The following is a 27,506-nucleotide window of genomic DNA, read 5'->3' on the forward strand; positions in this document are numbered from 1 at the left end:
TTACATTCAGGGAAACACTGTGCCCAGCGCATGGCTTAGAAGCCAATGCGTGTGCCTGGCGGCCGCGATGTCCACCAGGTACCCGCGATCGGTGACGTCCTGTCAGGGAGAGAGGAGACCGATCTGTGTCCCTTGTACATAGGGACACAGCATCGGTCACCTCCCCCAGTCAGTCCCCCTTCACACACAGTTAGAACACACCCAGGGAATACATTTAACCCCTTCCTCACCCCCTAGTGTTAACCCCTTCCCTGCCAGTCACATTTATACAGTAATTAGTGCATTTTTATAGCACTGATCGCTGTATAAATGTGAATGGTCCCAAAATTGTGTCAAAAGTGTCCCGATACGTCCGCCGCAATATCGCAGGCCTGACAAAAATTGCAGATTGCCGCCATTACTAGTAAAAAATAAATCTTAAATCTATCCCCTATTTTGTAGGCGCTATAACTTTTGCGCAAACCAATCAATATACGCTTATTGCGATTTTTTTTAACAAAAATATGTAGAAGAATACGTATCGGCCTAAACCGAGGAATTTTTTTTTTTTTAAATTGGGATATTATTATAACAAAAAGTAAATAATATTGTTTTTTTTTTTTTCAAAATGTTCTGTCTTTTTTTGTTTATAGCGCAAAAAATAAAAATCGCAAAGATGATCAAATACCACCAAAAGAAAGCTCTATTTGTGGGGAAAAATGATAAAATTTGGGTACAGTGTTGTATGACCGCGCAATTGTCATTCAAAATGCGTCAGCGCTGAAAGCTGAAAATTGGTCTGGGCACGAAGGGGGTTTAGGTGCCCAGTAATGAAGTGGTTAAAGCCAGTGTGGGTCAGCATAATAGCCAGACAACTGGCATTTTCAGAAGATGGTCATTAAAGGCAAATATCTGCTGTACACTAAATCTAACATTTTCTTTGCCTTTTAAAGACATTTAAATATAACACGCAACCCATGTTAGGTTTTAGTGTTTACAAGCTGTCTACAAGACAGATTAAGCATTGCTAATTTGTGTTCTTGGCAGCACGCGGTTCATGCTTCACCTACAGCAGATCAGCTGGCCAGCTGGTGAAAGTTTGGATTCATCTGAAATCAAGCAGTATGAAAATAGTTCCAGTTACCTGCAGTGCAAATACTACTCTATAGTGCCAGGACATGGAACGCCTGTGATGTGATGAGTAAAGGATGAGAATAGGTGTATGTGCAGATCAGGTAAAGTTTCTTGTGGCCGATATACAGTCTGGGGTTGATTTTTTAAAACTGGAGAGTGCAAAATCTGGTGCAGGTGTACATTGTAGCCAATCAGCTTCTAACTTCAGCTTCTTCAATTAAGCTTTGACCAAAAAAAAAAAAAACCTGGATTGGTTTCTATGCAGAGCTGCAGTAGATTTAGCATTCTACCAGTTTTAGTAAAACAACCCCAATGTGTCTTATGCTACCATCCCATAGAATGGAGAACATACCCCACCAGCACTCTATAGTGCCAGGATATGAACCGTACGTGATGGGCAAAGGATGAGAATAGCTTCATGAACAGATCATTAAAGATTTATTTGTCTTATAAAAAGCTAGCAATCCTTCATACCCTGCAAGTGATCCTATACATCCTCCCATCCCATAACTCCACTCTATACTCTAGACTTCCAGGGACTTGGACCATCTCTCATAGGCAATAGGTGAGAATAGCTTCATGTACAGATCAGCTAAAGCTTCTTGTGGCCGATATATGCGTCTTACATTACATTGGATTTTATAACAATCCTGAAGAAGTGAAGCAACATTTACGAAACGTGTCAAGTACCTATGGTTGTGTTGTAGAAATTTGGTAGTGTGGAACATGTATGTTAGTTACTATATAATGCAGATTATATGCTAATATATAGCATTGGTAATGAATCAGCTTGCTATTTTACTAATGCCACGTACATACGATCCGAAAATCGGCCGACAGATCGTCCAACTTTTTTCAAGTAGAAACTGAATAGGTTACTAAAGTCACGAAATTTCCTGTACGACAGAAAAAAAAAATCAGAAGTGATGTCATGTGTTGTAATATATTTGTGTTGTATTTTCGGACGACAACTGTACTGACTAAATGAAAATCGTACGAGGAAAATTTTCATGCATGTCCGATAAAATAATATCGGATGAACTGTCCTGATCGGCTCACGGAAGCCCTGTACTAACGATCCGATTATCGTACGATTCTTCCTACGATATTCGGATCGTGTGTACGGGCCATAAGAGCCCGTTCACACAGGGGCGGCACGACTTCGGGGGCGACTCGGCCAGGCGACATGAAGACGACATCTAAGGCGACTTGCAAAATGACTTCTGTATAGAAGTCAATGCAGGTCGCCCCCCCGAGTCGCCCCCGAAGTAGTGCAAGAACCTTTTTCTAAGTCGGAGCGACTTGCGTCGCTCCTATTAGAACGGTTCTATTCACTAGAATGGGACGCGACTTGTCAGGCGGCTGCGTCGCCTGACGAGTCGCCCCAGTGTGAACCGGGTCTAACTCTTCTATTTATGTATGAGATCTTTACTGTTATGCAACAAAATAGTTTTTCTCGAAAATATTATGCCTTATTTAAAGTTCCCTGGGAAAACGTTTTGTTTAGTTTTATGTATCAAATACAAGGGGATTGAGGCACGGCATCATCACAATTGTCTATATCATGCCCCCCACATACCCCTCCCAGGATCATTACCTCCATCCTGAATGAGCAAAGAGTGGAAAGTGGCCGAAGACTCCAACCTGAGGGCCACCCCACGTCCAATAACGGCGGACCTCCTTCCATCGTGCCCGGGGTGCCAGGGGGTGAGATGGGGCTTCTTATCAGGACATCTGTCTGCAATACACAGTCATCTGACACATGAACAGGCACGACTGACACCAGGGGGGGGGGGGGGGAGAAGAGAGGGGGGGTCATGCTGGGTCACATAGAGCACCAAGTCATTAGGAAGGAATGCACAGCAAGCTCTGAGCTGAGGAGAAGAAGTATGGAGGAGTGTGGAGGGAGAAGCAGATGTACAGAGTCACCCACCTGTTGTCTTGACTTTCCTTGTCTGCAATGGAGGAAATTTCCCCCCCAGGATGCTGAGAGCCTTAATAAACCGAACATACATGAGAGATGACCATACAATGGAGAATCACAGTCCAGAGCCATGTACAGTGTGAGGGTCCTACACCTGCTGCACCTCAATGTACAGCACGATAAAGCACCACCATAGTACCATTCACAAATATCATCAATATTATCAATATCACCAATATCATCAATATCACCAATATTGTCACAATCACCAATATTATCAATATCATCAATAATACCAATATCACTAATATCATCAATAATACCAATATCATCAATATTAATCCCTTCCAGAACACACCCGATTCCTCATCTCCTGCTAGTATAGAGCTCGGGGTCCTCCAATACACCGGAATCTCACCTGAGTGTCTCCTCTCCGACCTGCGGGACAAGTCGGCGTGCGATCCTCTGTGTGCTCCTCCGGTACAACCTCCGCCGCCGGTGCAGTCTCCGGTACAATCTCCTGTGCTGGGATTCCTCGGGAAGTCTTATATAGGGTCGGAGCTCTCCTCCTCCTCCGTATCTGATGATTCCACCTTTCATCTTCTCCTCCTCCCATTATTATCTCCCCCTCCCCGGTCCTTCTCCCGTACCCCCCCTTCTCCCGGGGCTCCCGGCCGGCTAAACACTTCGTACAATCCCCGCCCCCCGCTCTGACGTCACCGCCGCCCGCTGTCACTTGTCTCTCTGCACTGTCTGCAGGTACGATGTGTCCGATCTCCGGGAACTACAAGTCCCAGCAGAGAGAGGAGGAGAACTACAAGTCACAGCAGAAGAGAACTACAAGTCCCAGCAGAGAGAGGAGAAAAACTACAAGTCTTAGCAGAGAGAGGAGGAGAACTACAAGTCCCAGCAGAGAGAGGAGGAGAACTACAAGTCCCAGCAGAGAGAGGAGGAGAACTACAAGTCCCAGCAGAGGAGAACTACAAGTCCCAGCAGAGAGAGGAGAACTACAAGTACCAGCAGAGAGCGGAGGAGAACTACAAGTCCCAGCAGAGGAGAACTACACGTCCCAGTAGAGAGAGGAGGAGAACTACAAGTCTTAGCAGAGAGAGGAGGAGAACTACAAGTCCCAGCAGAGAGAGGAGGAAAACTACAAGTCTTAACAGAGAGAGGAGAACTACAAGTCCCAGCAGAGAGAGGGGAGAACTACAAGTCCCAGCAGAGAGAGGAGGAGAACTACAAGTCCCAGCAGAGAGAGGGGAGAACTACAAGTCCCAGCAGAGAGAGGGGAGAACTACAAGTCCCAGCAGAGAGAGGAGAACTACAAGTCACAGCAGAAGAGAACTACAAGTCTTAGGAGAGAGAGGAGGAGAACTACAAGTCACAGCAGAAGAAAACTACAAGTCCCAGCAGAAGTGAACTACAAGTCCCAGAGAGGAGAGAGAGGAGGAGAACTACAAGTCACAGCAGAAGAGAACCACAAGTCCCAGCAGAGAGAGGAAGAGAACTACAAGTCTTAGCAGAGAGAGGAGGAAAACTACAAGTCCCAGCAGAAGAGAACTACAAGTCCCAGCAGAAGAGAACTACAAGTCCCAGCAGAGAGAGGAGAACTACAAGTACCAGCAGAGAGAGGAGGAGAACTACAAGTCTCAGCAAAGAAAGGAGGAGGATTACAAGTCCCAGCAGAAGAGAACTACAAGTCCCAGCAGAGAGCGGAGGAGAACTACAAGTCCCAGCAGAGAGAAGAGAACTACAAGTCCCAGCAGAGAGCGGAGGATCAGCACATGATGTCGGACCTGTACTGAGGATGAATCCGGAGCGGACTGTGCGATCTCCGCTACATTCTCCCAAACTTTGTACCGTCAGCTCCTCCGTCCATCCGATCCGTGTGCCGTGTGTGAGCCCCGGGGACATCGCATGGCTGATAGCAGATTGTACGATCAGAGGATGTAACGTGTGTGCTCAGATCTCCTACAACTACAGGACAGGGATGTGGAGTGTATATAATACATGTATCATCATCACACCGTGTATATAGATGTGTCATCACATTCACCACGTGTTGTGTATATACAGTAAGTTCATGATCACATTTACTCTGGAGAGTATATTCATCAGATTCACCATACTGTGTATATAGGTGTATGTTCAGATTCACCATGGGGTGCATATAGTGTATGATCAGATTCACCATGGGGTGTATATAGGTGTATGTTCAGATTCACCATGGGGTGTATATAGGTGTATGATCAGATTCACTATGGATAGTATATAGTGTATAATCAGATTCACCATACTGTGTATATAGAGTGTATGATCAGATTCACCATAGGGTGTATATAGGTGTATGATCAGATTCACCATAGGGTGTATATAGGTGTATGATCAGATTCACCATAGGGTGTATATAGTGTATGATCAGATTCACCATGGGGTGTATATAGGTGTATGATCAGATTCACCATGGGGTGTATATAGGTGTATGATCAGATTCACCATGGGGTGTATATAGGTGTATGATCAGATTCACCATAGGGTGTATATAGGTGTATGATCAGATTCACCATGGGGTGTATATAGTGTATGATCAGATTCACCATGGGGTGCATATAGTGTATGATCAGATTCACCATGGGGTGCATATAGTGTATGATCAGATTCACCATGGGGTGTATATAGTGTATGATCAGATTCACCATGGGGTGTATATGTGTGTATGATCAGATTCACCATGGGGTGTATATAGTGTATGATCAGATTCACCATGGGGTGTATATGTGTGTATGATCAGATTCACCATGGGGTGTGTATAGTGTATGATCAGATTCACCATGGGGTGCATATGTGTGTATGATCAGATTCACCATGGGGTGTATATAGTGTATGATCAGATTCACCATGGGGTGCATATAGTGTATGATCAGATTCACCATAGGGTGTATATAGGTGTATGATCAGATTCACCATAGGGTGTATATAGTGTATGATCAGATTCACCATGGGGTGTATATAGGTGTATGTTCAGATTCACCATGGGGTGCATATAGTGTATAATCATATTCACCATGGGGTGCATATAGTGTATAATCAGATTCACCATGGGGTGTATATAGTGTATGATCAGATTCACCATGGGGTGCATATAGTGTATGATCAGATTCACCATGGGGTGCATATGGGTGTATGATCAGATTCACCATGGGGTGTATATAGTGTATGATCAGATTCACCATGGGGTGCATATAGTGTATGATCAGATTCACCATGGGGTGTATATAGGTGTATGATCAGATTCACCATGGGGTGTATATAGGTGTATGATCAGATTCACCATGGGGTGCATATAGTGTATGATCAGATTCACCATGGAGTGTATATAGGTGTATGATCAGATTCACCATGGGGTGTATATAGGTGTATGATCAGATTCACCATGGGGTGTATATAGGTGTATGATCAGATCCACCATAGGGTGTATATAGGTGTATGATCAGATTCACCATGGGGTGTGTATAGGTGTATGATCAGATTCACCATAAGGTGTATATAGTGTATGATCAGATTCACCATGGGGTGTATATAGGTGTATGATCAGATTCACCATGGGGTGTATATAGGTGTATGATCAGATTCACCATAGGGTGTATATATGTGTATGAACAAGTTCACCATAGGGTGTATATAGGTGTATGATCAGATTCACCATAGGGTGTATATAGTGTATGATTAGATTCACCATAGGGTGTATATAGTGTATGATCAGATTCACCATGGGGTGTATATAGGTGTATGATCAGATTCACCATAGGGTGTGTATATGTGTATGAACAAGTTCACCATAGGGTGTGTATAGTGTATGATCAGATTCACCATAGGGTGTGTATAGGTGTATGATCAGATTCACCATGGGGTGTATATAGGTGTATGATCAGATTCACCATGGGGTGTGTATAGGTGTATGATCAGATTCACCATGGGGTGTATATAGGTGTATGATCAGATTCACCATAGGGTGTATATCGTGTATGATCAGATTCACCATGGGGTGTATATAGTGTATGATCAGATTCACCATGGGGTGTATATAGGTGTATGATCAGATTCACCATAGGGTGTATATATGTGTATGAACAAGTTCACCATGGGGTGCATATAGTGTATGATCAGATTCACCATAGGGTGTATATAGGTGTATGATCAGATTCACCATAGGGTGTATATAGTGTATGATCAGATTCACCATAGGGTGTATATAGGTGTATGATCAGATTCACCATGGGGTGTATATAGGTGTATGATCAGATTCACCATAGGGTGTGTATATGTGTATGAACAAGTTCACCATAGGGTGTGTATAGTGTATGATCAGATTCACCATAGGGTGTGTATAGGTGTATGATCAGATTCACCATGGGGTGTATATAGGTGTATGATCAGATTCACCATGGGGTGTGTATAGGTGTATGATCAGATTCACCATGGGGTGTATATAGGTGTATGATCAGATTCACCATAGGGTGTATATCGTGTATGATCAGATTCACCATGGGGTGTATATAGTGTATGATCAGATTCACCATGGGGTGTATATAGGTGTATGATCAGATTCACCATAGGGTGTATATATGTGTATGAACAAGTTCACCATGGGGTGCATATAGTGTATGATCAGATTCACCATAGGGTGTATATAGGTGTATGATCAGATTCACCATAGGGTGTATATAGGTGTATGATCAGATTCACCATAAGGTGTATATAGTGTATGATCAGATTCACCATAGGGTGTGTATATGTGTATGAACAAGTTCACCATAGGGTGTGTATAGTGTATGATCAGATTCACCATAGGGTGTATATCGTGTATGATCAGATTCACCATAGGGTGTAAATAAATGTATAATCCTATTTACAGCCCCACAACTGCAGGTAATGCCATAGGGTTCTGGTGTATGTGTGATGTAATTAGATGGACTTTCTCCCAGTAGTAGGATTGTAGTAGTAGTAGTAGTAGTCAGGGGCGTACCTAGAGCATTTGGCACCCGGGGCGGATCCAATATCTGGCACCCCCCACGTTAAAATGTAAAAACACCCCACTGTGCCCCCTGCATACCTCTGCATGCTTCAATATCTCTTTGTTACTACTGTGTACCCCTCTCCACAACTGCACCTCTGCACCTCTTTACATTACACAGCCTCCTGCACCACTGGACCCCTTTACATTGCATAGCCCCCTGCGCCTCTGGACCCTTTTACACTACACAGCTCTCTGCACCCCTTTACATTACACAGCACCCTGCATCACTAGACCCCTTTACATTACACAGCACCCTGCACCTCTGGACCCCTTTACATTACACAGCCCCCTGCACCTCTGGACCCCTTTACATTACACAGCACCCTGCACCTCTGGGCCCCTTTACATTACACAGCACCCTGCACCTCTGGACCCCTTTACATTACACAGCCCCCTGCACCACTGGACCCTTTTACACTACACAGCTCTCTGCACCCCTTTACATTACACAGCACCCTGCATCACTGGACTCCTTTACATTACACAGCCCCCTGCACCTCTGCACCTCTTTACATTACACAGCACCCTGCACCTCTGCACCTCTTTACATTACACAGCCTCCTGCACCACTGGACCCCTTTACATTACATAGCCCCCTGCACCTCTGGACCCTTTTACACTACACAGCTCTCTGCACCCCTTTACATTACACAGCACCCTGCACCTCTGGACCCCTTTACATTACACAGCACCCCGCACCTCTGGACCCCTTTACATTACACAGCACCCCGCACCTCGGGGCCCCTTTACATTACACAGCACCCTGCACCACTGGACCCCTTTACATCACATAGCCCCCTGCACCTCTGGACCCCTTTACATTACACAGCACCCTGCACCTCTGGACGATAGTAGTAGTAGGATTGTAGTAGTAGTAGTAGTAGTAGGATTGTAGTAGTAGTAGTAGTAGTAGTAGTAGTAGGATTGTAGTAGTAGTAGTAGGATTGTAGTAGTAGTAGTAGTAGTAGGATTGTAGTAGTAGTAGTAGTAGGATTGTAGTAGTAGTAGTAGGATTGTAGTAGTAGTAGTAGTAGGATTGTAGTAGTAGTAGTAGTAGGATTGTAGTAGTAGTAGTAGTAGTAAGAGGAGGAGGATTGCACTTTCCATCATATCACAGGAAGTATTTCTAACCAAATGGAGAGATGGGCAGACAATTCCGATCAATACACAGAGAGATGTCAGATGTTCTTAGATTGGAAGTCACTGCCGGTGATCTGACGATATGGTTCCGGCTATCGAGATGGTTCCTGTAAGGACTGCACAGGCGCAATCCGTGCCGACGGAAATCACAGAACCTCCAGGGCGACGTGGAATTTGAGGTAAGTGGCCAGTCCGCTCGCTCGGCCTCCTGGCTCTTTTTTTAACATCCTCCAATCCACGGCGATGTTAAGGAATGAGCCTGGATGCCGGCCGAGGTTCGGAGATTTCCGTCGGCAAGGATTGCGCCTGCGCAGTCCTTACAGGAACCATCTCGATAGGGGAACCATACCGACAAGTCACGGGTTCTGCATCCCTAAATAGTTCCAGCGTCATTGCCCCCCTCCCTCCTCCTTGTTTACTATTAGATTCATGTGTGATGTTGAGAAATCATTACAAAGTCTACAAGCAGGAAGCCCCAATCCCACACATAGGATTCCATTCAATAAACAATGTATCAGAAATGTCATCACAACATTGTAAACTAACTAAGACAAAGCAACAGCGCAGAAATTCCACCATGTGTCACCCTTCAGCTATACTTGTCCATCGCCTTGTGTGTTATGTGTGCGGGGATTGGTCAGATGCCAGCAATGCCCGTCTTCTAATAGGAGGCAGATGACATTTTCCTGCCATAAGAATATAGATCTCCGCCAACACTTCTCACCATACATCCCATAATGGGGAGTATTGATTAGACTGGACTCCATACTGGAGCGTGGGCCCTATGTACAGAATTCAGACTGGGAAGAAAAGTGTCACCTAGCCTGTCCTTGGATGGCATCTGGGCCAGTAAACGGACCTTCACATGGTACCAATCACTTACTGTGTTCATGCACGAAGGGAAGGGGCAGTAGGGGCAATCTGCACTGCACAAGGTGATTAGGGTGTGCCCAGGCACACCTGGCACACCCTGTGCACACGCCTATGACGCCCGCATAGGTGTGCGCAGCCTTTGGCATTAGGGTGTGCACCCCAAAGCTCAAACACACTCTACCGATCACTCACAATGTTCATTTAGAAAGGGAAGGGGCCAGTAAATGGCATATTTACTGGCCCCTTCCCCCACTCAGCCTAAAACATCCACAGTAACAACTGGTGGGAGAGGAGGGAAGCTGGCAGTGCTGTGGGGGGAAGGAGGGAGAGCAAGGTCAGTAGGGGGATCTGTTCTGCACAAGGTGATCAGGGTGTGCCCAGGCACACCTGGCACACCCTGTGCACACGCCTATGACGCCAGCAGACTTAGACCTCTTATATTTTTATGAGATTGCAGCAGCAAGATCTGTATTTGAGAGCTGCCACTGATACCGTTTTTGTTTTAGAGGTTAAACTGATAACTTAAAGAGGAACTGAAATCTGCTCACGGAATTTGTAATAAAAACATCTTTGCCATTCTGAAGCTTCCCTCCAACCACTTTTCATATTATTTTATATATACAGTGGATTGCGAGGATAATCCGTTCCAGGAGAATGCTTGTAATCCAAAGCACTCGCATATCAAAGCAAGTCTACCCATAGAAGTCAATGGAAACAAAGATAATTCATTCCGCATTGGCTTCTATGGCATGCAATACCGCATGTGGCCAGAGGTGGGGGGGGGGCGCCAGAGAGCCTCAGAAATACTCGGGACCATTTGGCTGGCCAAAGACCAGGCCACTTTTTGCGATTCGGCAATGCGTCGCTTTAACTGACAATTGCGCGGTTGTGCGACGTGGCTCCCAAACCAAATTGACGTCCTTTTTTCCCCACAAATAGAGCTTTATTTTGGTGGTATTTGATCACCTCTGCGGTTTTTATTTTTTGAGCTATAAACAAAAAAAGAGCGCCAATTTTAAAAAAAAAAAAACAATATTTTTTACTTTTTGCTATAATAAATATCCCCAAAAAATATATAATTTTTTTTTCCCCTCAGTTTAGGCCGATACGTATTCTTCTACATATTTTTGGCAATACAAATCGCAATAAGCGTTTATTGATTGGTTTGCGCAAAAGTTATAGTGTCTACAAAATAAGGGATAGTTTTTTGGCTTTTTTTTATTAATATTTATTTTTTTTACACATTTTTGGAACCATTGTCATTTTTACAGCGATCAGTGCTATAAAAATGCACCGATTACTGTCAAAATGACACTGGCAGTGGAGGGGTTAACCTGCAGTGGGCGCTGAAGGGGTTGAGTGTGTCCTAGGGAGTGATTTTAACTGTTAGGGGGCGTGGCTACACGTGACACGTCACTGATGAGAGGGAACAGACGATCAGTGGCATGTCACTAGGAAGAACGGGGAGATGTTGTGTTTACACTGACATCTCCCCGTTTTTCAGCTCCGCGACTCGATCGTGGAACACTGGCGGACATAGAGTCCGTGAGTCCCGCACGGCGGCAAATTAAAGGGGATGTACATATATGCCCATTTGCCCAACCGTGCCATTCTGTCGACGTATAAATTTGTGCGGTGGTCGGCAAGCAGTTTAGAGATAATGGTCTCCCATATACTAAGCGACCCCAAACTATAAAGTACCTACCATTAGTAAATCTAATGTCCCAATAAGCTCCTAATAAGAGACTCACTACATATACATAAAAGATTAATATTAAAACATTAACCACTTCCTGCCCAAGGACGTCATATGACGTCCTGGACTTTCAGTGGGGATATCTGAATGATGCCTGCAGCTACAGGCACCATTCAGATATCCATCTCTTCAGCCGGCGGATCTGTGCACCATAAGAACGATCATAGCGGCGGTTCCACCGCTTGATCGTTCTTATAGGCGGCGGGAGGGGACGTCCCCCCTCCCGCCACCATCCGGTGCTTCTCCGGGCTCTCCTTTGCCATCGGAGACCCGGAGAAACGATCCCCCGGCGTCGGATGGAAAGCATAGAGTAGACTGGTGACCAGATGGTCACCAGTCATCTCTATGATCGTCGGAGGCCCGGGCGCGATGCTATGACGTCACGCCCGGGTCCCGGAATGTAAACACAGCCGCAATCGCGGCTGAAAGCATTAGATCTGTGAATTTTTTTTCACGATCTAATGCTTTCCAGCCTGGAGGAGAGATGTGGGGTCTTATTGACCCTGCATCTCTCCATAAAGAGTACCTGTCACGAACCATTCCTATTACAAGGGATGTTCACATTCCTTGTAATAGGAATAAAAGTGATCAAAAAAAAAATGACAATTTTTTAAAAAAATAAAATAAATTGAGTAAAATAAAGAATAAAATAATAAAAAAAAAAAATGTAAACGCCCCTATCCCCGTTAGCTCGCGTTAAGAAGCAGACACGCACGTAAGTCCCGCCCACACATGTAAACGCCGTTCAAACCACACATGTGTGGTATCGCCACGTGTGTTAGAGCGCCAGCAACAATTCTAGCACTAGACCTCCTCTGGAGCTCTAAATTTGTAACTTGTAAAAAAATTAAATAAGTGACGCCTATGGAAATTTTTAAGTACTGACATTTGGCGCCATTCCATGAGTGTGCGCAATTTTAAAGCGTGACATGTTAGGTATCTCTTTACTCGGCGTAACTTCATCTTTCACATTATACAACAAAAATTGGGCTAACTTTACTGTTTTGTTATTTTTTAATTCATGAAACTGTTTTTTTCCTTAAAAAAAGGCGTTTGAAAAATTATTGCGCAAATACCGTGCGAGATAAAAAGTGGCAATGACCTGCATTTTATTCCCTAGGGTGTCTGCTAAAAAAACATATATAGTGTTTGGAGGTTCTGAGTAATTTTATAACAAAAAAATTTAGATTTTTGCATGTAAGAGAGAAGTGCCAAAATAGGCCCAGTATGGAAGTGGTTAATATCATAAATATAGAAGCCAGATGAATAATTATTTATAAAGCAATTTAAGTCTAGCTCTATATTTAACCCATTGGGTGTGAGACTTTTCATTTAAAAATCCACCCAAGGGTTAAAACCTGTTATGATTTACTTTTTAGACACCCTCCTTAAAGGAGTTATAAATAAAATAAAAAAATGTTGTGCTGAAATGACTGTTTACAGGGTATAGAGACATAATAGTTAACTGATTCCTTTTAACCACTTAATCACCAGGCCTATTTTGGCACTTCTCTCCTTCATGTAAAAATCAAAATTTTTTTGCTTGAAAATTAATCAGAACCCCCAAACATTATATATTTTTTTTAGCAGACATCCTAGGGAATAAAATGGCAGTCATTGCAATACTTTTTGTCACACCGTATTTGCGCAGCGGTCTTACAAGCGCACTTTTTTTGTGAAAAATTCATTTTTTTGAATTAAAAAATAAGACAACAATAATTTTTGCCCAATTTTTTTATATATTGTGAAAGATAATGTTACGCCAAGTAAAATGATACCCAACATGACACGCTTAAAAATTGCGCCCGCTCGTGGCATGGCGTCAAACTTTTACCCTTAAAAATCTCGATAGGCGACGTTTAAAAAATTCTACAGGTTGCATTTTTTGAGCTACAGAGTAGGTCTAGGGCTAGAATTATTGCTCTCGCTCTAACGATCGTGGTGATACCTCACTTGTGTGGTTTGAACACCGTTTTCATATGCGGGCGCTACTCGCGTATGCGTTCGCTTCTGTGTGCGAGCTCGTCGGGACGGGGCGTTTTTAAAAAAAAAAAATGTTGTTTTCTTATTTATTTTTATTTATTTGTATAATTTTTTACACTGAAATAAAAAAAAAAAATATCACTTTTATTCCTATTACAAGGAATGTAAACATCCCTTGTAATAGAAAAAAGCATGACAGGTCCTCTTAAATATGAGATCTGGGGTCAAAAAGACCTCAGATCTCATATTTAGGCTTAAATACAAAAAAATAAAAAATAAATTAAACTGTCATTTTTTCAAATGACAGAAAAAAAAATGTTGCTTTAAGACGCTGGGCGGGACTGACGTTTTGACGTCACTTCCGCCCAGCAGAGATATGGGGACGGGTGGGGGCGATTTTTCCCTCAGTCGCATCCCCACACAGGCGCCGAACGGACCCGATCGCCTCCGCCGCTACCGACGGCTCCGGTAAGCGGCGGAGGGCGCGGGAGAGCGGCGGGAGGGGGGGCCCTCTCCCGCCACCGATAACGGCGATCTCGCGGCGAATCCACCGCGGAGACCACCGTTATCGTTTACAGGACCGTTGGCACTAAAAATGGATACCTCGGTTGTGGCAGCAGCTGCTGCCGTTACCGAGATATCCATCTTTAAAGTGCCGTCGTTAAAATACGTAAGGCGGTCGGCAAGTGGTTAAAAATGATTAAAAATAGATAAAAATCAATCATATAATGTACCTACAGTTTCTAGTTTCGTTTTTGCATGTTTGCTGCCTCTCTGCTGTACATAGCCACAGAACCAATACAGGGCAGTGATGGTTTGGAAAACTAAACGGATTGGTGCTGAGGGGTTTTAGACACACAGTAATCACACCTCCTTGATTAGTCACCACAGAGAGAAAGCTCCCAGTACTGTGGTTATCAGGAAACAGACAACCAGGAAGTGTGGAGATCAGAGAAGAATTACAGCAACTTGAGAGCAAAAACGAACAATGAGGACATGAAAACAGCACTGCATTAAGGTAAAGGAAGCTATTAAGATAAAAAAAAAAAAAAATCCTTTACAAACCCTTTAAACTTGTGGACAGCCTTCCCAGAAGAGTTGAAGCTGTTATAGCTGCAAAGGGTGGACCAACTCAATATTGAACCCTATGGACTAAGACTGGGATGCCATTAAAGTTAATGTGCAGGTGTCCCAATACTTTTGGTAATATAGTGTATATGACAATATAGCTATCCCTAAACATCTCCTCACTCCATGTGTAGACGAAGGACAACATTGGAGATGCATCAAGTATACAATGCTCTCCTTTATCACAAATGTTATCCTGATCTTTGTCTATAAACCTGTCTATGAGATTGGCCTCCAAATCCTATGTACCTTTCCGGTTTGTTCTCATTGTATTTACTTTGTACTTTTTTATTTATTTATTAAAAATATAATAATAAAAAAACGAATTAATATAAATCCAAAAACAAAAATGTATTTTTAAAGCATTGATGGAAGTGTGCTAAGTAATGTGCTATGTTATATGTTGGTACTATATAAATATGAATACAGTGGAACCTTAGATTATGAACATAATCCGTTCCAGGAGAATGCTCGTAATCCAAAGCACTCGCATATCAAAGCGAGTTTCCCCATAGAAGTCAATGGAAACCAAAATAATTAGTTACGCATTGACTTTAATGGCATGCAATACTGCTTGTGGCCAGAGGTCGGGGGGGCGCCGGAGAGCCTTGGAAACACCCTGAAAGGCCCAGGGACTCAGAAAACCTCAGAAAGGCTCGGGAACTGAGTATTTCCATGTTTTTCTGAGCATTTCTGAACGGCTCCAAACGGCGCCCTCCCACCTCAGGCCAAACGCGGTACTGCACACCGCTGTGTCTTGAATCCTTGCAAACCGAGACAGGATTTTTAAAAATACAGTGCTTGTATTGCGAAAACACTTGTTAACCGCGTTACTCGCAATCTGAGATTTCACTGTAATTATTTATTACTGATTGATATAGAAAAAAATATATTAACAGTTAATTTATTCTGTTATTTCAGTAAATAGTTTCTCCTTCAGAAACACATTTTCTTCGAGGCTTACTTTGTAATAATGCATGGATTACTGTGAGGGGTCACCAAACAATGACTGATGTAATCAGGGCTGACATTAGAAATTGTGGGGCCCCATACAGGCCTGCCTGAGAGGGCCCATACTGCTTGTCTGACAGGCCGGCCCTGCCTGCCTTGAAGAATTGATTTAGAAGAAGAGGCTGGAACTTTAACTTAATTGTTGGAATGCCGCAGCACAAAGGAGTGCTCCTCCTGCTCCCAAAAAATGTGTACCCATGATGAGAATATCGGACAAATGATCAGCCATTTTTTTTTTTTGAAGGCTAGTCTTATATTGAAAATGAAATGGTTACTAAAGTTACTAAAGACGACAGAATCCAACTTCGGAAGTGATGTAATGTGTTGTATTGTAATGTATTCTTTTGTTTCTGAGCATTAGGGATGAGCTTCGAGTTCGACTCGAACATTGCCTGTTTGCCTGTTCCGGCGAACAGCGAACAATTTGGGGTGTTCGCGGCAAATTCAAAAAGCCGCGGAACACCCTGTTAAAGTCTATGGGAGAAATCTAAAGTGCTAATTTTAAAGGCTAATATGCAAGTTATTGTCCTAAAAGAGTTTGGGGACCCGGGTCCTGCCCCAGGGGACATGTATCAATGCAAAAAAAAGTTTTAAAAAAACTATAGTTTTTTCAGGAGCAGTGAATTTAATAATGCTTAAAGTTAAACAATAAAAGTGAAATATTCCTTTAAATTTCGTACCTAGGGGGGGTGTCTAGTATGCCTGTGAAAAAGCGCATGTTTCCCGTACTTAGAACTGTCTCTGTGAAGCTGTGATCACTGTCGTGTCACACACAGCCCATCCCCCCTACAGTTAGAAACACATCCCTAGGCACACGTAACCCCTTCAGCGCCACCTAGTGGTTAACTCCTTCACTACCAGTGGCATTTTCACAGTAACAGTGCATTTTTATAGCACTGATCGCTGTATACATGACAATGGTCCCAAAAATGTGTCAAAAGTGTCCAATGTGTCCGTCATAATGTCGCAGTCAAGATAAAAATTGCTGATCGCCGCCATTACTAGTAGAAAAAAAAATATTGCTAAAAATGCCATTAAAATATCCCCTATTTTGTAGACGCTATAACTTTTGCGCAAACCGATCAATAAACGCTTATTGTGATTTTTTTTGACCAAAAATATGTAGAAGAATACGTATCGCCTAAACTGAGGGGAAAAAAACGTTTTTTTATATATTTTTGGGGGATATTTATTATAGCAAAAAGTAGAAAAAAATTTTTTTTTTCAAAAGAAAGCTCTATTTGTGGGGAAAAAAGGACGTCAATTTTGTTTGGGAGCCACATCGCACGGCCGCGCAATTGTCAGTTAAAGCGACGCAGTGCCGAATCGCAAAAAATGGGCCTGGTCCTTTAGCTTCAAAATGGTCCGGGGCTTAAGTGGTTAACAGAGCATGTAAAATAATATAATAGAAATAGAGATTCCATTAACAGAACATATACAATAGTATAATAGAAAAAGGGGTAATCATTCAGGAAAGTAACTCATAAATGTAAATGAAAATAGATAACCTAGCGGATTGTAGGATAAGATTATGTAACATGAAATGTCATAATCATAGCTTCAAGGCAGCTATTTGATGACAAGTAATTGAGAAATTAAGTTGATTGAAATAATATAATATAATAATGTCACCTAAGAAGAGAATAGAATAGAATGAACCTATAAGGAAATATAAAGTTAATGTGTTGTAGAATAGCTGGGGGAATAAATTAGGCTAAACAAGGGCCAAGTTAGACCCCAATTATCACAAAGATATTGATTCTCTTCATGCATCTGCTACCAAATGATTAGCACAGTATTCTTCTTGACAATAAAGGTCATAGCTCCCAACTGTCCCAGATTTCGAGGGACTGTCCCTCATTAAGAACAAAGTCCCTATGTCCGCCTCATTTGTCCCTCATTTTGGTCTGATCTATATAGTTGTAGATAAAATGCATTACTTATCAATCAAAAAGCGTTTTACATTTGTAAATTCCAAAAGCCAATATAAAGGAATAGTAGTGGTAAAAAAAAAGCACTTGTATGTTTAATAGACATGTGCAGACTGGAATATTTCGTTTCGTTTTTTCGTTTTCGTTTGGAAAATAAATGTATTTAGTTACTCCCGAAAATCGTTTTGATTTATTTTGTTTTTCGTTGGGGAATAGCTTTCGTCCGAAAATCCAATAATACTTGGTTTCTGTCGAATGGTCAAAAGAATATTCGCTCGGAACGTCGAACCTTTTTGGTTTCTGTCGAATGGTCAAGCGAATATTCGACAGAAACGTCGAATCTTTACGTCAAATCGTACATTTCCGTTCGAATATTCTGCCTACAAGAATTCTAATGTTGTATGACTAGTAATAATGTTGAATCTATTCTCTATAATGTCGAATCTATTTTCTCATAAATCGAAATCTATTCTCTGTAATGTCGAATCTATTATTTCTATAGTGTCGAATCTTTTCTGTCGAATCTTTTCTCTATAATGTCGAATCTTTTCCCTATAATGTCGAATCTCACTATATCGAATTTTTACCGCAACGAAAACGAAAATAAAGCATTTTTTATGTCGGATCTTTCGGTTTTCGTTTCTTGCACTTTCGTTATCGTTTGTTAAAACGATAACGAAAAAAACAGATTTTCGGACGAAAATGCATTCTAACGAAAACGAATGCACATGTCTAATGTTTAACCAATCTTTTTTTTGTACAATTCTTCTTTAACCTCACTAGCGGAAATCCCGAGTGTGGCTCAGGGTTAATTTACTCTGCAGTAGCCAGGTACAGGTACTTACCTTGTCCCCAGGATCCTGCGATGTCGTCCCCCCCCCCCCCTAACTGTATATTCTGGCCAATGTCTCCGAAAAGTATCCCTCTACATCAAAAGTGGTTTTAGAGCAGCTAGAATACAGTTATAGTGAATCCGAATCACTTGCAGAATTGAGCGATAGTGATTCGTGTGGAAATTCGTCATCAGACACTGAAAGTGACAACAGCGACGATTCTGCGACTGAGCTCAGTGATGTGCAAACTTGGTGCTCCATTGACTGTGGTATGGATCAAGCAGCACTGAGCTCAGTTGCAGAATTGTCGCTGTCATCACTTTTTGATGACAAATTTCCCCACAAATCGCTATCGCTCAATTCTGCAAGTGATTCTAATTCACTATCGCTGTTTTCTAGCTGCTCTAAAACCGCTTTTTATGTAGAGAGACGCTTTCCATTGTCCTGATTGTGACGTCGGACTTTGTGCAGTCCCATGTTTCAAAATGTATCATACCCGGGATGTTTACTAAACCAATACGCAGTGTCTAGTATTACAGTGACTAGTAATATTGCACCCTTGTTTGGACAAATTTCCGTGTTTTTGATTTGATTACATTATTGAATTAAATGAATTATTATTATATTATTATTCTTTATAATTATTTATAGTTATTTATTATATTATAATTTATGATTTCATGTTTCAAATTTTATCATACCCGGGATGTCTACTAGACTCTTGTTTGGTCAGATTTAAGTGAGTTATTCCTAAGAATTACAGGCCTACAATGTAAAACGCCAAATTTCCATGCAACTTGGACAGATTTACTGTATATACTTGAGTATAAGCCGAGTTTTTCAGCCCTTTTTTTAGGGCAGAAAATACCCCTCTCGGCTTATACTCGAGTCAGTGTACCTTGGGTGTCCATTTTTTAAAACTTGCGGCTTTCTCCTGGTCCCGTCCCGTTCTGTGATAGGCATTTGACACTGTGTTCAGTGTTCCGCCTATCACGGACGTTCTTTCATCCTCAGTTTCCCAGCAGACACTGTGTTCAGTGTTCCACCTATCATGGACCTTCTCTTGTCCGAGGATGAAAGAACTTCCGTGATAGGCAGAACATTGAACACAGTGTCAAACGCCTATCACGGAACGGGACAGGACCAGGAGAAAGCCAGGAGTTTTAAAAAATGGACGCCCGCAGCCCAGCCTGTCAAGAATTTCAGGTACGCTGCAATGTGCACAGTGAGATTGTAATGGGCACAGTGAGGTAATGGGCAAAGTGAGGTTGTAATGGGAACAGTAAGGATGGGCACAGTGACGTTGCAATGGGAACAGTGAGGTTGCAATAGGCACAGTGAGGTAATGGGCACAGTGAGATTGCAATGGGCACAGTGAGGTTGTAATGGGCACATTGAGGTTGTAATGGGCACAGTGAGGTTGTAATGGGCACAGTGAGGATGGGCACAGTGAGGTTGCAATGGGCACAGTGAGGTTGTAATGGGAACAGTGAGGTTGTAATGGGAACAGTGAGGATGGGCAAAGTGAGGTTGCAATGGGCTCAGTGAGGTTGGGCACAGTGAGGTGTGCAAATGGGCACAGTGAGGCGTGCAAATGGTCATTGTTGACCCGCTTTTCCGCTTACAGTAGCTGCTGCATTCTCACCCTAGGCTTATACTCGAGTCAATACGTTTCCTATTTTTTTGTGGTAAAATTAGGTGCCTCGGGTTGGCTTATACTCGAGTACCGTATTTATCGGTGTATACTGCGCACTTTTTTGCCCTGAAAATCAGGGCAAAATCGTGGGTGCACGATATACGTTGATACCCGCTTTCCCGCGCCGAGTTTGAATACTGCGCCAGCATATACCGAGCGCAGTAAACTTGTGTATAGTCGGGCAGGCTCGGCTCCTCTTGCGCTCACGTCCTGGACGTACAGGACGTGAGCACGAGAGTAGCCGAGCCTGCCCGACTATACACGAGTGTACTGCGCTCGGTATATGCCGGCGCAGTATTCAAACTCGGCGCGGGAAAGCGGGGATCGAGCGGGGAGGACGCCGCAGAAGGACGCCGGACCCAACGAAGAGGACACCCGAAGCCGCAGACGGACGCCGGACCCGACGAGGCCGCCGATGGACGCCGCGCAAGACACCAAAACTGTAAGTACAAAAATCTTTTTTCCACAGGAATGCAGGTCCACTTTAGGGGTGCGCGCTATACGCTGGAGCGCGCAATACCCCAATAAATATGGTATATACGGGTAAGTGAGTTATTCCTAAGAATTACAGCCCTACCATATAAAACAACACATTTTTATTGAAATTTCCTTTTTAAATTTGGCTAAAGTAACTGTTAGTGAATGTAATGAATACGAATGCATCTGAAGTTACCAATTATTCAAAGTTAACGAATGCCACATCAAAACTAATGGAACAAAAGGAATACGAATGCATCCGAAGTTACAAATTATCTGAAGTAACGAAAGCCAATCATAACAAATGATCCGATAAATGAAAACAAAAAATGAAACGAAAACTAAACTAACCAAATTTTACGTTAGTGTACATCTCATTTTTATTTGTCCCTGTGTTTAGTCTGTGTAGCCAGATACTGCAAAATGCATGGATAGTTGAAGAAGCCCATGATGCGTATGCTATGATTGGAGGAGGGAGATTTGGTACCAGATAAATCCTTATTATTAATATATTATTATACAGGATTCATATAGCGCCAACAGTTTCGCAGCGCTTTACAACATCAGGGAAGACAGTACAGTTACAATACAATTCAATACAGGAGGGGTCAAAGGGCCCTGCTCGTTAGAGCTTACAATCTAGAAGGACTTGGCATTTAGCCATAGGGCATGAGGCTCTGGCATTTAGGTGCGGGTGGAAAGCACAGCTATACCTTCCAGCCACACCTGTAAAACTCTATGAGAGGCTGAAAGCTGCTGCAGGTGTACGAGGCTGGACAGTGCACTAACATTTAGGGTAGTATGTACCCAGGGACAAATGCCCAGAATGCAGACGGGGCAAATAATTATTGGTATAACTCAGGGGTCTCTAATCTTTTTAAACAAAGGGCTCATTTACCATCATTCAGGCTTTAAAGGGGTTGAACTGTGGCCAGTGGGAGTAGAAAATACTCCAGCACCAGTAAGAGGAAAAAAAAAATACATAGCCCCTTTGGTCAGAAGGATGAGGAATACTCATAGTGCCCCATCATTGGTGTCAGTGGAAGGAAGGTGCTGTGGCTGGAAGTAAAACCTGCAATCTTACAGTTAATAAGCTGCAGGGTACCCTAAAGCAGGGGTCTTTAAATTTTGTAAACAGAGGGTCCTTCAGACTTCAGGGGGGCTGCAGTGTGTCCAGTTTGAATAGAAAGTGTCCTGGCATCAGTGGGAGTAAACAATGCCCCATCATTGGTATTAGAGGGGGGGGAGAACCCCATTGCTGGTGTCAGTGGAATAGTTCCCCATTACTGGTTTCAGTGGGAAAAATATCTTCTCATTACAGGTCTCAGTGGGAGGAATAGTGCCCCGTTGCTGGTGTCAGTGGGAGGAAAAGTTTCCCATCGTTGATGGCAGTAGGAGGAATAATGCTCCATATTAATGAGAGGAAACAGAGAGCCAGTTTACTGTCCTTCAGACTTCAGGGGGGGGGGGGGGTCCGGAGTGTGTCCAGTGGGAATAGAAAGTGTCCTGTCATCAATGGTAGTAAACAATGCCTCATCATTGGTATTAGAGGGGGGGGGTGCCCTATTACTGGTGTCAGTGGGAGGAATAGTGCCCCATTGCTGGTGTCTGTGGAAGGAATAACGTCTCTTTACTTGTGTCAGTGGGAGGAATAGTGCGCCATTGCTGGTGTCAGTGGGAGGAATAGTGCCCCATTGCTGGTGTCAGTGGGAGGAATAGTGCCCCATTGCTGGTGTCAGTGGGAGGAATAGTGCCCCATTGTTGGTGTCAGTGGGAGGACTAGCGCCCCATTGTTGGTGTCAGTGGAGGAACAACTTCTCATTGTTGGTGTCAGTGGGAGGAATACTGCCTCATATCACTCAGAGGATCAGTGCCCCAAGGGCCACATAAATGCTAGCAAATTGCCATATCCAGCCCATGGGATGCAGCTGGGAGACCACTGGTCCAACTGAACCAATCTGTGCCAGAGATTTGTGCCTATCTATGGTGCCATCATCAACAACAACATCCAATAAACGCTGTACAGTGGATGTGTGGTTAGAAATTCACTGAACGTCCTGACTCATTAAAAACAATAAAGCCCTGTACACACGATCGGATATATGATGGAAACTAATCAGATGGATTTTTTAGTCGGATATCCGATGAAGCTGACTTTCATCAGTCTTGTCTACACACCATCAGTCAAAAATCCGACCGTGCCAAAACGCGGTGACGTAAAACACTACGACGAGCCGAAAAAAAATGAAGTTCAATGCTTCCGAGCATGCGTCGACTTGATTCTGATGCGTGGATTTTTTTCTGATGGAGTTCCACACAGACGATCAGATTTTTCTATCGGTTTTTTATCCATAGGAAAAATTTAAAACATGTTCTATTTTTTTTCATTAAAAAAAAAAACGATTGGGCCCACACACGATCGGTTTGTCCGATGAAAACAGACTGTTTTCATCAGACAAACCGATCGTGTGTACACGGCTTAAGATTTATTCATATTTTGTCGTAAAATCAGTAACTTATAAGTTCTTCAACTTAAGAATAGACGTAAAAAGTTCATCCAACCTCAAACTACCATTCCCACAAACATTGCGACATGCAATTTAGGTACAGGAGACCTCCGGCATGCAGAGTTTATGTTAGACCTCACTCAGAAAGGACATCCCAGTGCAAAACCATTTTTGTGGTATTTTATATTTGGAAAATTTGATTGCGCTGACAAAGTGTGACGTAAACCAGCTTGATAAGGTTTAGTACTGGATACCACTAAAAACACACATTGCCTAGAAGGCAGCTAACCCTATGAATGTATACATCATGTCAGAGGATGGCCATTCTCCAACACTGACCATGGAGGGGATAAATTGGTGGCTGACATTATGAGTACTGGAACATCATTTCTTATCATTTTTAAAGTGTAAATCCAGCCAAACATTATTTTTTAATAGAAAAAATTATGGAAAAACTGCACTAATTACAAATAAAAAACAACAATCATAATAGTACAAAAATAATGAAAAAAAGCAGCGATTCCCCTGCATATTATAAAACACACTGTAGCATATATAAGTAGAAAAGATCAGATCAGAAGTTTCTATGTTAAAAAGTCCACCAGTGCTTGAAACTATGGGCTTATTCACAAAAATCCATCCTCCATCTTCATCGTGCAAGTTCCACCATCAGATGATGATATAGTTATCTCCTTACCAGATCTACATGACCCCCCCATTACAGAGGATCAAAGAATGCCTGTAGTAAACCACAGCCTGGCCACTGGACGTCATCTCTGACGAAACATGTAGATCAGAACGACGCGCTGACGTCACCTTGTGTTTCCATTCGTGTCCCGGAAGGACGAGTTTGTCTGGATGTGTGCTGGCCGGCACACTAGACTTAAGGCTTTCTAAGAATACGGATGCTGTAAGTGCAATATAGTTTTAATACGAATAAAATTGTGTATGGTTTTTTCGATCCAAAAACAATAAAATCGAGAAATTTTTTAATCGGTCAAAACAAAAATGTTATAATGTTTTCGATTTGAATGCAGCAAAGTAAACAAAAAAAATAAAAATCTTCATCAAATGATTACAATGACTCTTTAAATCACCTTTGGCTTAACAAAAACAGCATTATTTCGAAGTGGTACTCTAATTACACACAGTCTTTGATTTCAGCAATATGTGTAGTGAGAATTCGACTGGAGTTCAATGTAAAATTAGACTCGAATCTCAGTCCGAATTTCCAAAATTCGGACGAATTTCGTTGACGTTATTCGGAGCATTCGGTAAAATTTGTTTATATTGTAATTCTGGTAATCTGATATATCCGAATCACGAAAAATGTGTCCGAATATTAATTCGGAACGAAACGAACCGCACATGTCTGACTTCAAGGACCTTACAACCTAAGATCCCCAACTCACATTTATGCATATTCTAAGGCCAGTTAACTTACCAGTATGTCTTTGGCGTGTGAGAGGAAACCCATGCAAGCTAGAGCTGCACGATTCTGGGGAAAATGAGAATCGTGATTCTTTTGCATAAAATGAAGATCACGATTCTCAAAAATGTATTTATTTAAACTTATTTTCAACACAAAACAGAGCTTATTTGCTTAAATACAGTGGGGCAGATCCACAAAGAAATTACGCCGGCGTATCTATTGATACGCCGGCGTAATTTAAAAATTCCCACGCTGTATCTTTGTTTTGAATCCTCAAAACAAGATACGACGGCATCTCGGCTAGACCTGACAGGCATACGTCTTCGTACGCCGTCGGATCTTAGATGCAATTTTTCGGGGGCCGCTAGGTGGCGATTCCGTCGAAATCAGCGTCAAGTATGCAAATTAGCTATTTACGGCGATCCACGAACGTACGCCGGCCCGGCGCATTTTTTTCCGTCGTTTGCGTTTGGCTTTTTCCGGTGTATAGTTAAAGCTGCTATACTGAGGCGTACTCAGTGTTAAGTATGGGCGTCCTTCCCGCGTACAATTTTGAATTTTTTACGTTGTTTGCGTAAGTCGTTTGCGAATAGGAATTTGCGTAGAATGACGTCACCGTCGTAAGCATTGGCGGGTTCCGGTTTAATTTCGAGCATGCGCACTGGGATACCCCAGGGACGGCGCATGCGCAGTTCCAAAAAAACGTTGTTTACGTCGGGTCACGACGTATTAACATAAAACACGCCCCCATTAGATCCATTTGAATTCCGTGCCCTTACGCCGCGATAGATACACTACGCCGCCGTAACTTATGGCGCGGATTCATTGTGGATTCCATTTAAAAAAGATAAGTTACGGCGGCGTAGCGTATCTTAGATACGCTGCGCCCGGCACAGATGTCTGTGGATCTGCCCCAGTATATGTAAATCTGCCGGACTGTTTACATGTTTAATTTTAAAAGCCGCAGCAAACCTGCTGACCTTACATGCTTGCTAATGTGAAAGAACAGCTCTGATTTTCACATTTAACTAAAAATCTGAGGTTTTCTGTTACATTAGCAAGCATGTAAGGTTTGCTGCTGCTTTTAAAATTTAACATGTAAACAGTCCGTCAGATTTACATATACTGCATTTAAGCACATAAGCTCCGTTTTGTGTTGAAAATAACTGTGAAAGCTAAAACTCTGTTGTGTGTAACAAGATGTCCGCTTGCCCCCTTCTCACTAACATTACTGTGCAGGAGTGTGGGGTGGAGCAAGATGGCGGCGACGAAACGTCACTTCCTGACGAGACAGCAGCCGCCGGGTGTACCAAGATGGCCGCCGCTCCTGAGCTAGGCCAAAGCCGGGGACTTTCCTATGGCCGCACCCGAGTTACGGTACCGTTTGATCGGCGCCATTTGCGTTCCACGCTGGATCCGAAAAATTGAGATCGCGATTTTCTTACGATTAATCGTGCAGCTCTAACAGCTCTAATGCAAGCACATAGAGAACATGCAAACTCCAGACAGATAATGCCATTTTTGGGATTTGAACTGACAACCCTAGCACTGGTAGGCAGAAGTGCTGAACACTTAGCCACTATGCTGCCCTGTATGTGAGTACACGGAGGACCTGCCCATAGATTCTGTGGATAGATTGATAGCAGTGCAGCCACTGGCTCCCGCTGCTGTCAATCAACCCCAATGACGCGCCCGCCGGGGGCGGGGCCGAGTCACACACTCGGCAGCTATGTATGCCAAGTGTATGACACATGAGCGCGCCCGCAAGGTAACCCCATTTGGGAGAGAGCTTCCCAGAGGAGGTTAGCTATTGCGGGGAGGAGCCGTGAGAGTCGCCGAGGGACCCCAGAAGATGTGGATCGGGGCCACTCTGTGCAAAACGAACTGCACAGTGGAGGTAAGTATGACATGTTTGTTATTAAAAAAAAAATCAAACCTTTACAACCCATTTAAGCTTATCCAAGCCACTTCTTCTGTTCTAAGGTGGTCCCATGCACACTAGGTATTGTGCCCTGGTGTATGGATCTCCTGTTTAGCTTGGGGCAGAAATTCGGGACTCAGGTAGGTAAAACGGGGACTCGGGGGGGGGGGGGGGCGGGCACAGCAAGGTGTTTTTTCACCTTAATGCATAGGATGCATTAAGGTGAAAAAACACGAGGGTATACAACCCCTTTAACATTACAGATCAAGTCCAGTTGAATGTGACTAACTACTAATAGATATACCAGATAACTTCAGATGATATACCATAACAATCTAGCTATCTATAATTCTAAATAAAAATCACTGCATACATACCAAGTCCAGTCCGTTTTTCATCTGATGAAAACGAACCGATGGATTTTTTCATCAGATATCCGATGAAGCTGACTTTTATCAGTCTTGCCTACACAACATCAGTAAAAGATCCGATCGTGTCCAACGCAGTGACGTAAAACACTACGACGTGCAGAGAAAAATTAAGTTCAATGCTTCTGAGCATGCGTCGACTTGATTCTGAGCATGCGTGTATTTTTGACAGATGGATTTCCCCACAGACTATCGTTTTTTTCTATCGTTTTTTTAACCATAAGAACAATTTAAAACAGGTTCTATTTTTTTTCACCGATGGGAAAAAAAACATGG

At 42.9% G+C, this 27,506-nt stretch overlaps 2 protein-coding genes across 5 annotated transcripts in view; both read right to left on the reverse strand.

Annotated features, from left to right (window-relative positions):
* Positions 1–3,526, reverse strand: part of LOC120931210 (cell migration inducing hyaluronidase 1) — a 226,115-nt gene extending 222,589 nt beyond the window's left edge. For both annotated transcript variants that reach the window (XM_040342426.1, XM_040342423.1), the window contains exon 1: positions 3,456–3,526. The gene's annotated coding sequence lies outside the window, so the exon portion shown is untranslated. The remainder of the gene's footprint in view (positions 1–3,455) is intronic.
* Positions 1–27,506, reverse strand: part of LOC120931208 (cell surface hyaluronidase-like) — a 193,208-nt gene that overhangs the window by 101,774 nt on the left and 63,928 nt on the right. For 2 of the 3 annotated variants that reach the window (XM_040342420.1, XM_040342421.1), the window contains exon 4: positions 2,711–2,851. In XM_040342420.1, coding sequence (XP_040198354.1) covers positions 2,711–2,851 — 141 coding nt within the window. Of the gene's footprint in view, positions 1–2,710; positions 2,852–3,046; positions 3,108–3,455; positions 3,672–27,506 lie in introns of those variants that run through there. The other variant, XM_040342422.1, reaches the window with a different exon arrangement.

Source organism: Rana temporaria, chromosome 3 (assembly GCF_905171775.1).
Source record: "Rana temporaria chromosome 3, aRanTem1.1, whole genome shotgun sequence".
NCBI lineage: Eukaryota > Metazoa > Chordata > Amphibia > Anura > Ranidae > Rana > Rana temporaria.